Below are 12,864 nucleotides of genomic sequence, written 5' to 3' on the forward strand. Positions count from 1 at the left end.
TCCTTATATTAGGTTGCGTAACAATGAATAGCCTTTGCCATGAATAAGTTTATAAGGATATTTATACTCTCAGAATTCTGTCTCCTTTATAAAAGAAAATGATTTACGTTCCAAGGAAATCAAATATTCTTATAATCTCCAACAACGATTACTAAGGGATTCATTATCAGCAATAGAATACACAGCAGTGCATGCACGGTGGTGTAATAATTATAATACCAAAGTACTTTGAAAATCCCAATATTAGAAGGACATGGATAGGTGGTTACTTTATATAACAGTGATCAGTCAGCATTACACCCGGCTGTATATAAAGGAGTTTATGCCATTAATATGGTCGGGAGTACAGAGGGTTGGTCTCTACGTAGGATGACCACCATGCCGGCCCATCCGCAGGCTGGCAGACTAATAGTGGTGGGAGGCAGGAGAAGAGGTCAGGCTGTAATTAATGGTATAATAGTGGCTGGAGAAATCCCCCTTTCATCCATAAATTGGGGGGGAGATAATTGTGAATGTGCCCATTTGGTATTAGGGAATTGTTATTGTTTAAAATAAGAAAAAAACCCTAGGTGGATGCCTTTTATTCAATAAATATTTATAAAAATATATTTTCATTAAAATAGAATGGTTGGCATGGATAAAAGTGGACATAATGTAAAACGCGTCAGCTTTTTGGAGCAAAATTAAAGTAATATTTAGACTACGGTTTGTTCTCCGGACTCTGGCCCTGATTCAGAGCCGGACGCTCTGACAGAACGGTCGCTCTGAATCAGGGTTGGGCTATTTTTTTTTTTTAGAATGGCCTCCTGGCCGCTCGCATAGCTGTGGGTGACCACCCACAGCTATAGCGAGCGGCCAGGAACATGGTCGCGACGGTCAAGACCATCGCGACGAGACCCTTGTGGTAGGGTCTCGTTGCCGCAAGCCCCAGAGAGATTTCGGCTCTAACAGAGCCGAAATCTCTCCCACAGACATCACTCGTGATGTCAGTGGGGCCGCCCCCAAACGGAGGCGTTCACATGGGAATGCCTTCGCTTGGGCAGCCACTCCCCCGGCCCGCCCACCAAAGGGGGCGTGCTGTCACTCAACATCGACAGAACGCCCCCTTTGGTACGAGACCCGGAGCGACGGATTGCCCGTCGCTATCCGGGTCTCGCGCATGCGCACGACGGAGCCGGCTCCATCGTGCGCATGCGCTCTGGGCCACCATCGACCCGGTTGCGAACGCTCAGCGCTTGCGACCGGGTCTCAATCAGGCCCCCTGCCTCATTGTAGCCTGATCAGAGCCCAGTCGTGTAATGTTAAAGAGACGCCCTTTCTATCGGGAGAGCCCTATTCTGACACCCGGGACGGGAGCTGCTTACAATGGGAAAAAAAAAAAAGTCTGCAAATAGAAGAAAAATGAGATGTAACATTGTAACAAGTACTGTCGTAGCGTGTTCACCAAATATCTGCTGTCATCACACCCGCCGGTGTAGTTAGCGGTCATGTGATCACTTGTTTGAAGCTTTAGTGTTTGTGTCGTGAGCTTTTCTGCACCTGAATTTGCCAAATAAAATAAATTTGAATTTTTAGCCTAATCTCCACCTTATACATTATTCTCCACTTTTATACATGCCGTAAAATTCAAGTGCCTTGTAGAGTCCGATATTCACATTGTTTGACCGAACCTGCACGTCATAATGAGTAATCTTAGTGAATCCGTTCCATGCCCTTACTACGGCCGAGCTGTCCCCACGGGACATACATGCTACAGAATATCACAGGCATTTCTACTGGTGTGTGACAATGGTGAGGGGCTGCCCTTGAAAGTAACACATGTGACTTGCCACAAAGAGCTAACAGTTAACAGGAGACAAACCTTGGCTATAAAAGCAATAAACAGGACAACTGTTGGAAGAACCTAGCGAACAGCGCCCACTGTTATTGTACGTATTGGATTTGTTTCACCTCGCTCCCCGTGTCCAGTTGCATCTTATTAGTAACGCGTTTCACAAAAAGAAAATTCACTTTCCGGTGAACATGACTGAGCCGCTGCATTCCCCATTCAGTCTCTGGTACAATGGTATCGTAAATGACTTAAGTCACAGGCTAGTGGCACTAGAATCACAGTGGATAGATCGATCATCCTGCAATCACTACTATCATTAAGACAAGTCCCTTTAGATTCCGAGAACTCTGGAGTTGACTGAAAGCCACCTTAGGTGAAGCATCCCGTAAACAGTCCTGGAGCTGCCCTGGCCTGGTGGTGCGAGTCCCAAGCTCTCTTTCTTACAAGGAAATCGCTGTTTGCAGGATGCGCAATTTACATCTTAAGGCACTAAGGGGCGGAGCCATTTCTGTTTAGTCTGGATCCCGTCTTCCTCTGCTCCTGGGAGTTCTTAATTACAAAAATGTGTAATAATGGTTAACAGTGACCGAAATGCTACTTAGGTATGAAAGACCAGAAATATTTTATCGTATTGTAACATTTGGCTATTATGTACCATTTTATATACATAGATGCCGTGTCCAATACAGACAGTGCTTGCATATCTAAATATATAAAACGCGTGGAGTTCATCACTTTATACAGTACATAGAGAGCAGCGATCACCTACACACGGCGGAGACAGACATTTTGTGGACTGAACTAGCATGCTACCTATCGGTGCCTCAGCGTTTACGACTACATCGGAACACGGCCACGCATTCCTTTGAAAGGAGGTGTGGTTATGTCACATTTGGGGTGTGGCTTGTCAGGTGCGTCTGAAGCATTAGGCAGTCCCCAACACTCTCCCCTTAGAAACGCCCTTGAATTGCTGCAGGCACCAGAGACACCGAATGGCTCCGCTGTGTGTAGGCAATGGCGTCGCAGAAACTCATTAATAATTCAGTATGGAGATGCAGATCCTGATACAAACAGCAAAGTAAAAGAGTTGACCAAATAATAATACTGGCTTGTTCATGCAATGTCATAGGCATCCTGTGGCACTAATGTCTTATCCAATCTATTTACAGTCCATTTCAGTACATTATGTACAAAAAGTACAGTGCTTCCTCCAGGGCAGGAACCAAACTCTCCCCTGGCGCTGCTGCCGGTCAGACGTGCGTTTCAATGAAGGAATGTGTGTGCGTGAGCTGGGGTGCTGGCGCAGCGAGTTCTGAGGCACCGTTGTGAGGTTTCAGGGTTCCGCTATACTCACAAATATCCATAAAGAACTCAATGTTTTTTTGCTTCCAGTCTTTGAATTTTTTGGAGGACAAAGCTGGGTCGTTTAGGAGACAGTTTATGACTGACAGGTCCCCTTCTTTTGCCTGTAAAGAATAAATATATATATAAATGTACTAAATTGTATGTGTAGTATATCATTTTTGTTCAGACTTTGCCATAGTGAAGAGGGAGACACAGCGTGTGGGAGGAAGCAATATTTAGCCTACAAATAAATTAATAGACTTTGTCATCACATATACCAAAAAAAGGCGGCTTTCACAGATGGGTACACTTCCTAACTCCATCTTAGTACATACAGTAACTAGCACTTTAGTGGGTTCCATAAACGACAAATCAACACCCCAATACAGATGTTTGGTAAAAAATATTATAGCTTACTTCTGTGATAGGAGTTATAATAAACTAGGTATAATACTTACTTCTGTGATAGGCGTTATAATAACCTAGGTATAACACTTACTTCTGTGATAGGAGTTATAATAACCTAGGTATAACGCTTACTTCTGTGATAGGAGTTATAATAAACTAGGTATAATACTTACTTCTGTGATAGGCGTTATAATAACCTAGGTATAACACTTACTTCTGTGATAGGCGTTATAATAACCTAGGTATAACACTTACTTCTGTGATAGGCGTTATAATAACCTAGGTATAACACTTACTTCTGTGATAGGCGTTATAATAAACTAGGTATAACACTTACTTCTGTGATAGGCGTTATAATAACCTAGGTATAACACTTACTTCTGTGATAGGAGTTATAATAAACTAGGTATAACACTTACTTCTGTGATAGGCGTTATAATAACCTAGGTATAACACTTACTTCTGTGATAGGCGTTATAATAACCTAGGTATAACACTTACTTCTGTGATAGGCGTTATAATAACCTAGGTATAACACTTACTTCTGTGATAGGCGTTATAATAACCTAGGTATAACACTTACTTCTGTGATAGGCGTTATAATAAACTAGGTATAACACTTACTTCTGTGATAGGCGTTATAATAACCTAGGTATAACACTTACTTCTGTGATAGGAGTTATAATAAACTAGGTATAACACTTACTTCTGTGATAGGCGTTATAATAACCTAGGTATAACTTACTTCTGTGATATGAGTTATAATAACCTAGGTAACACTTACTTCTGTGATAGGAGTTATAATAAACTAGGTATAATACTTACTTCTGTGATAGGAGTTATAATAACCTAGGTATAACACTTACTTCTGTGATAGGCGTTATAATAACCTAGGTATAACACTTACTTCTGTGATAGGCGTTATAATAACCTAGGTATAACACTGACTTCTGTGATAGGAGTTATAATAACTTAGGTATAACACTTACTTCTGTGATAGGAGTTATAATAACCTAGGTAACACTTACTTCTGTGATAGGAGTTATAATAAACTAGGTATAATACTTACTTCTGTGATAGGAGTTATAATAACCTAGGTATAACACTTACTTCTGTGATAGGCGTTATAATAACCTAGGTAACACTTACTTCTGTGATAGGAGTTATTATAACCTAGGTATAACACTTACTTCTGTGATAGGCGTTATAATAAACTAGGTATAATACTTACTTCTGTGATAGGCGTTATAATAACCTAGGTATAATACTTACTTCTGTGATAGGAGTTATAATAACCTAGGTATAACAGTTACTTCTGTGATAGGCGTTATAATAACCTAGGTATAACACTTACTTCTGTGATAGGCGTTATAATAACCTAGGTATAATACTTACTTCTGTGATAGGAGTTATAATAACCTAGGTATAATACTTACTTCTGTGATAGGAGTTATAATAATCTAGGTATAACACTGACTTCTGTGATAGGAGTTATAATAACCTAGGTATAATACTTACTTCTGTGATAGGAGTTATAATAACCTAGGTATAACACTTACTTCTGTGATAGGCGTTATAATAAACTAGGTATAACACTTACTTCTGTGATAGGCGTTATAATAAACTAGGTATAACACTTACTTCTGTGATAGGCGTTATAATAACCTAGGTATAACAGTTACTTCTGTGATAGGGGTATAATAACCTAGGTATAACACTTACTTCTGTGATAGGAGTTATAATAATCTAGGTATAACACTTACTTCTGTGATAGGAGTTATAATAACCTAGGTATAATACTTACTTCTGTGATAGGAGTTATAATAACCTAGGTATAACAGTTACTTCTGTGATATGAGTTATAATAACCTAGGTATAACACTTACTTCTGTGATAGGCGTTATAATAACCTAGGTATAACAGTTACTTCTGTGATAGGAGTTATAATAAACTAGGTATAACACTTACTTCTGTGATAGGGGGTATAATAACCTAGGTATAACACTTACTTCTGTGATAGGAGTTATAATAACCTAGGTATAACACTTACTTCTGTGATAGGAGTTATAATAAACTAGGTGTAACACTTACTTCTGTGATAGGGGGTATAATAACCTAGGTATAACACTTACTTCTGTGATAGGAGTTATAATAACCTAGGTATAACACTTACTTCTGTGATAGGAGTTATAATAACCTAGGTATAACACTTACTTCTGTGATAGGAGTTATAATAAACTAGGTATAATACTTACTTCTGTGATAGGAGTTATAATAACCTAGGTATAACACTTACTTCTGTGATATGAGTTATTATAACCTAGGTAACAGTTACTTCTGTGATAGGAGTTATAATAACCTAGGTATAATACTTACTTCTGTGATAGGAGTTATAATAACCTAGGTATAACACTTACTTCTGTGATAGGAGTTATAATAACCTAGGTATAACACTTACTTCTGTGATAGGAGTTATAACAACCTAGGTATAACATTTCCTTCTGTGATAGGAGTTATAATAACCTAGGTATAACGCTTACTTCTGTGATAGGCGTTATAATATCCTAGGTAACAGTTACTTCTGTGATATGAGTTATAATAACCTAGGTATAACGCTTACTTCTGTGATAGGCGTTATAATATCCTAGGTAACAGTTACTTCTGTGATATGAGTTATAATAACCTAGGTATAACGCTTACTTCTGTGATAGGCGTTATAATAACCTAGGTATAACGCTTACTTCTGTGATAGGCGTTATAATAACCTAGGTATAACACTTACTTCTGTGATAGGAGTTATAATAACCTAGGTATAATGCTTACTTCTGTGATAGGAGTTATAATAACCTAGGTATAATGCTTACTTCTGTGATAGGAGTTATAATAACCTAGGTATAATGCTTACTTCTGTGATAGGAGTTATAATAACCTAGGTATAATGCTTACTTCTGTGATAGGAGTTATAATAACCTAGGTATAACGCTTACTTCTGTGATAGGAGTTATAATAACCTAGGTATAACACTTACTTCTGTGATAGGCGTTATAATAAACTAGGTATAATACTTACTTCTGTGATAGGAGTTATAATAAACTAGGTATAACACTTACTTCTGTGATAGGGGGTATAACAACCTAGGTATAACACTTACTTCTGTGATATGAGTTATAATAACCTAGGTATAACACTTACTTCTGTGATAGGAGTTATAATAACCTAGGTATAATACTTACTTCTGTGATAGGCGTTATAATAAACTAGGTATAATACTTACTTCTGTGATAGGCGTTATAATAACCTAGGTATAATACTTACTTCTGTGATAGGAGTTATTATAACCTAGGTATAACACTTACTTCTGTGATAGGCGTTATAATAAACTAGGTATAATACTTACTTCTGTGATAGGCGTTATAATAACCTAGGTATAATACTTACTTCTGTGATAGGAGTTATAATAACCTAGGTATAACAGTTACTTCTGTGATAGGAGTTATAATAACCTAGGTATAACACTTACTTCTGTGATAGGCGTTATAATAACCTAGGTATAACACTTACTTCTGTGATAGGCGTTATAATAACCTAGGTATAATACTTACTTCTGTGATAGGAGTTATAATAAACTAGGTATAATACTTACTTCTGTGATAGGCGTTATAATAAACTAGGTATAACACTTACTTCTGTGATAGGAGTTATAATAACCTAGGTATAATACTTACTTCTGTGATAGGCGTTATAATAACCTAGGTATAACAGTTACTTCTGTGATAGGAGTTATAATAACCTAGGTATAACACTTACTTCTGTGATAGGCGTTATAATAACCTAGGTATAACACTTACTTCTGTGATAGGCGTTATAATAACCTAGGTATAATACTTACTTCTGTGATAGGAGTTATAATAACCTAGGTATAACACTTACTTCTGTGATAGGAGTTATAATAAACTAGGTATAATACTTACTTCTGTGATAGGAGTTACAATAACCTAGGTATAACACTTACTTCTGTGATAGGAGTTATAATAAACTAGGTATAATACTTACTTCTGTGATAGGAGTTACAATAACCTAGGTATAACACTTACTTCTGTGATAGGAGTTATAATAAACTAGGTATAATACTTACTTCTGTGATAGGCGTTATAATTACCTAGGTATAACAGTTACTTCTGTGATAGGAGTTACAATAACCTAGGTATAACGCTTACTTCTGTGATAGGCGTTATAATAACCTAGGTATAACAGTTACTTCTGTGATAGGAGTTACAATAACCTAGGTATAACGCTTACTTCTGTGATAGGCGTTATAATAACCTAGGTATAACAGTTACTTCTGTGATAGGAGTTATAATAACCTAGGTATAATACTTACTTCTGTGATAGGAGTTATAATAACCTAGGTATAACACTTACTTCTGTGATAGGCGTTATAATAACCTAGGTATAACACTTACTTCTGTGATAGGAGTTATAATAACCTAGGTATAACACTTACTTCTGTGATAGGAGTTATAATAACCTAGGTATAACACTTACTTCTGTGATAGGAGTTATAATAACCTAGGTATAACAGTTACTTCTGTGATAGGAGTTATAATAACCTAGGTATAACAGTTACTTCTGTGATAGGCATTATAATAACCTAGGTATAACATTTCCTTCTGTGATAGGAGTTATAATAACCTAGGTATAACGCTTACTTCTGTGATAGGCGTTATAATATCCTAGGTAACAGTTACTTCTGTGATATGAGTTATAATAACCTAGGTATAACGCTTACTTCTGTGATAGGCGTTATAATATCCTAGGTAACAGTTACTTCTGTGATATGAGTTATAATAACCTAGGTATAACGCTTACTTCTGTGATAGGCGTTATAATAACCTAGGTATAACGCTTACTTCTGTGATAGGCGTTATAATAACCTAGGTATAACACTTACTTCTGTGATAGGAGTTATAATAACCTAGGTATAATGCTTACTTCTGTGATAGGAGTTATAATAACCTAGGTATAATGCTTACTTCTGTGATAGGAGTTATAATAACCTAGGTATAATGCTTACTTCTGTGATAGGAGTTATAATAACCTAGGTATAATGCTTACTTCTGTGATAGGAGTTATAATAACCTAGGTATAACGCTTACTTCTGTGATAGGAGTTATAATAACTTAGGTATAACACTTACTTCTGTGATAGGCGTTATAATAAACTAGGTATAATACTTACTTCTGTGATAGGAGTTATAATAAACTAGGTATAACACTTACTTCTGTGATAGGCGTTATAATTACCTAGGTATAACACTTACTTCTGTGATAGGAGTTATAATAACCTAGGTATAACACTGACTTCTGTGATAGGCGTTATAATAACCTAGGTATAACACTTACTTCTGTAATAGGAGTTATAATAAACTAGGTATAACACTTACTTCTGTGATAGGCGTTATAATAAACTAGGTATAACACTTACTTCTGTGATAGGAGTTATAATAACCTAGGTATAACACTTACTTCTGTGATAGGAGTTATTATAACCTAGGTATAACGCTTACTTCTGTGATAGGAGTTATAATAACCTAGGTATAACGCTTACTTCTGTGATAGGAGTTATAATAACCTAGGTATAACACTTACTTCTGTGATAGGGGGTATAACAACCTAGGTATAACACTTACTTCTGTGATATGAGTTATAATAACCTAGGTATAACACTTACTTCTGTGATAGGAGTTATAATAATCTAGGTATAATACTTACTTCTGTGATAGGCGTTATAATAAACTAGGTATAATACTTACTTCTGTGATAGGCGTTATAATAACCTAGGTATAATACTTACTTCTGTGATAGGAGTTATAATAACCTAGGTATAATACTTACTTCTGTGATAGGAGTTATAATAACCTAGGTATAATACTTACTTCTGTGATAGGCGTTATAATAACCTAGGTATAACACTTACTTCTGTGATAGGAGTTATTATAACCTAGGTATAACACTTACTTCTGTGATAGGCGTTATAATAAACTAGGTATAATACTTACTTCTGTGATAGGCGTTATAATAACCTAGGTATAATACTTACTTCTGTGATAGGAGTTATAATAACCTAGGTATAACACTTACTTCTGTGATAGGCGTTATAATAACCTAGGTATAACACTTACTTCTGTGATAGGCGTTATAATAACCTAGGTATAATACTTACTTCTGTGATAGGAGTTATAATAAACTAGGTATAATACTTATTTCTGTGATAGGCGTTATAATAAACTAGGTATAACACTTACTTCTGTGATAGGAGTTATAATAACCTAGGTATAATACTTACTTCTGTGATAGGCGTTATAATAACCTAGGTATAACAGTTACTTCTGTGATAGGAGTTATAATAACCTAGGTATAACACTTACTTCTGTGATAGGCGTTATAATAACCTAGGTATAACACTTACTTCTGTGATAGGCGTTATAATAACCTAGGTATAATACTTACTTCTGTGATAGGAGTTATAATAACCTAGGTATAACAGTTACTTCTGTGATAGGCGTTATAATAAACTAGGTATAATACTTACTTCTGTGATAGGAGTTACAATAACCTAGGTATAACACTTACTTCTGTGATAGGAGTTATAATAAACTAGGTATAATACTTACTTCTGTGATAGGCGTTATAATTACCTAGGTATAACAGTTACTTCTGTGATAGGAGTTATAATAACCTAGGTATAACAGTTACTTCTGTGATAGGAGTTACAATAACCTAGGTATAACGCTTACTTCTGTGATAGGCGTTATAATAACCTAGGTATAACAGTTACTTCTGTGATAGGAGTTATAATAACCTAGGTATAATACTTACTTCTGTGATAGGAGTTATAATAACCTAGGTATAACACTTACTTCTGTGATAGGCGTTATAATAACCTAGGTATAACACTTACTTCTGTGATAGGAGTTATAATAACCTAGGTATAACACTTACTTCTGTGATAGGAGTTATAATAACCTAGGTATAACACTTACTTCTGTGATAGGAGTTATAATAACCTAGGTATAACAGTTACTTCTGTGATAGGAGTTATAATAACCTAGGTATAACAGTTACTTCTGTGATAGGCATTATAATAACCTAGGTATAACAGTTACTTCTGTGATAGGAGTTATAATAATCTAGGTATAACAGTTACTTCTGTGATAGGCGTTATAATTACCTAGGTATAACACTTACTTCTGTGATAGGAGTTATAATAACCTAGGTATAACACTTACTTCTGTGATAGGAGTTATAATAACCTAGGTATAACAGTTACTTCTGTAATAGGAGTTATAATAACCTAGGTATAACACTTACTTCTGTGATAGGAGTTATAATAACCTAGGTATAACACTTACTTCTGTGATAGGAGTTATAATAACCTAGGTATAACACTTACTTCTGTGATAGGAGTTATAATAACCTAGGTATAACAGTTACTTCTGTAATAGGAGTTATAATAACCTAGGTATAACACTTACTTCTGTGATAGGAGTTATAATAACCTAGGTATAACAGTTACTTCTGTGATAGGAGTTATAATAATCTAGGTATAACACTTACTTCTGTGATAGGAGTTATAATAACCTAGGTATAACACTTCCTTCTGTGATAGGCGTTATAATAACCTAGGTATAACACTTACTTCTGTGATAGGCGTTATAATAACCTAGGTATAACGCTTACTTCTGTGATAGGCGTTATAATAAACTAGGTATAACACTTACTTCTGTGATAGGCGTTATAATAAACTAGGTATAATACTTACTTCTGTGATAGGAGTTATAATAACCTAGGTATAATACTTACTTCTGTGATAGGAGTTATAATAACCTAGGTATAACAGTTACTTCTGTGATAGGAGTTATAATAACCTAGGTATAACACTTACTTCTGTGATAGGCGTTATAATAAACTAGGTATAATACTTACTTCTGTGATAGGAGTTATAATAAACTAGGTATAATACTTACTTCTGTGATAGGAGTTATAATAACCTAGGTATAACACTTACTTCTGTGATAGGCGTTATAATAAACTAGGTATAATACTTACTTCTGTGATAGGAGTTATAATAACCTAGGTATAACACTTACTTCTGTGATAGGCGTTATAATAACCTAGGTATAACAGTTACTTCTGTGATAGGAGTTATAATAAACTAGGTATAACACTTACTTCTGTGATAGGGGGTATAATAACCTAGGTATAATACTTACTTCTGTGATAGGAGTTATAATAACCTAGGTATAATACTTACTTCTGTGATAGGAGTTATAATAACCTAGGTATAATACTTACTTCTGTGATAGGAGTTATAATAACCTAGGTATAATACTTACTTCTGTGATAGGAGTTATAATAACCTAGGTATAACACTTACTTCTGTGATAGGAGTTATAACAACCTAGGTATAACATTTCCTTCTGTGATAGGAGTTATAATAACCTAGGTATAACACTTACTTCTGTGATAGGAGTTATAATAAACTAGGTATAATGCTTACTTCTGTGATAGGCGTTATAATATCCTAGGTAACAGTTACTTCTGTGATAGGAGTTATAATAACCTAGGTATAACACTTACTTCTGTGATAGGCGTTATAATAACCTAGGTATAACGCTTACTTCTGTGATAGGCGTTATAATATCCTAGGTATAACACTTACTTCTGTGATAGGCGTTATAATAAACTAGGTATAATACTTACTTCTGTGATAGGAGTTATAATAACCTAGGTATAACACTTACTTCTGTGATAGGCGTTATAATAACCTAGGTATAACAGTTACTTCTGTGATATGAGTTATAATAAACTAGGTATAATACTTACTTCTGTGATAGGAGTTATAATAACCTAGGTATAACACTTACTTCTGTGATAGGCGTTATAATAACCTAGGTATAACAGTTACTTCTGTGATATGAGTTATAATAAACTAGGTATAATACTTACTTCTGTGATAGGGGGTATAATAACCTAGGTATAATACTTACTTCTGTGATAGGCGTTATAATAAACTAGGTATAATACTTACTTCTGTGATAGGAGTTATAATAACCTAGGTATAATACTTACTTCTGTGATAGGAGTTATAATTACCTAGGTATAACACTTACTTCTGTGATAGGAGTTATAATAACCTAGGTATAACACTTACTTCTGTGATAGGCGTTATAATAAACTAGGTATAACACTTACTTCTGTGATAGGCGTTATAATAAACTA

General features: G+C 35.4%; 1 protein-coding gene across 1 annotated transcript in view; it reads right to left on the bottom strand.

Moving 5' to 3' along the window:
• Positions 1–1,334: 1,334 nt before the first annotated feature.
• Positions 1,335–12,864, bottom strand: part of LOC148453994 (connector enhancer of kinase suppressor of ras 2-like) — a 970,642-nt gene continuing 959,112 nt past the window's right edge. The window contains exon 24 of the mRNA XM_088461402.1: positions 1,335–3,297. Within this exon, the coding sequence (XP_088317528.1) occupies positions 3,082–3,297 (216 nt within the window). The 3' untranslated portion in view covers positions 1,335–3,081. The remainder of the gene's footprint in view (positions 3,298–12,864) is intronic.

Source organism: Taudactylus pleione, unplaced genomic scaffold, assembly GCF_031769625.1.
Source record: "Taudactylus pleione unplaced genomic scaffold, aTauple2 ptg001043l, whole genome shotgun sequence".
In the NCBI taxonomy this organism is placed as follows: Eukaryota; Metazoa; Chordata; class Amphibia; order Anura; family Myobatrachidae; genus Taudactylus; species Taudactylus pleione.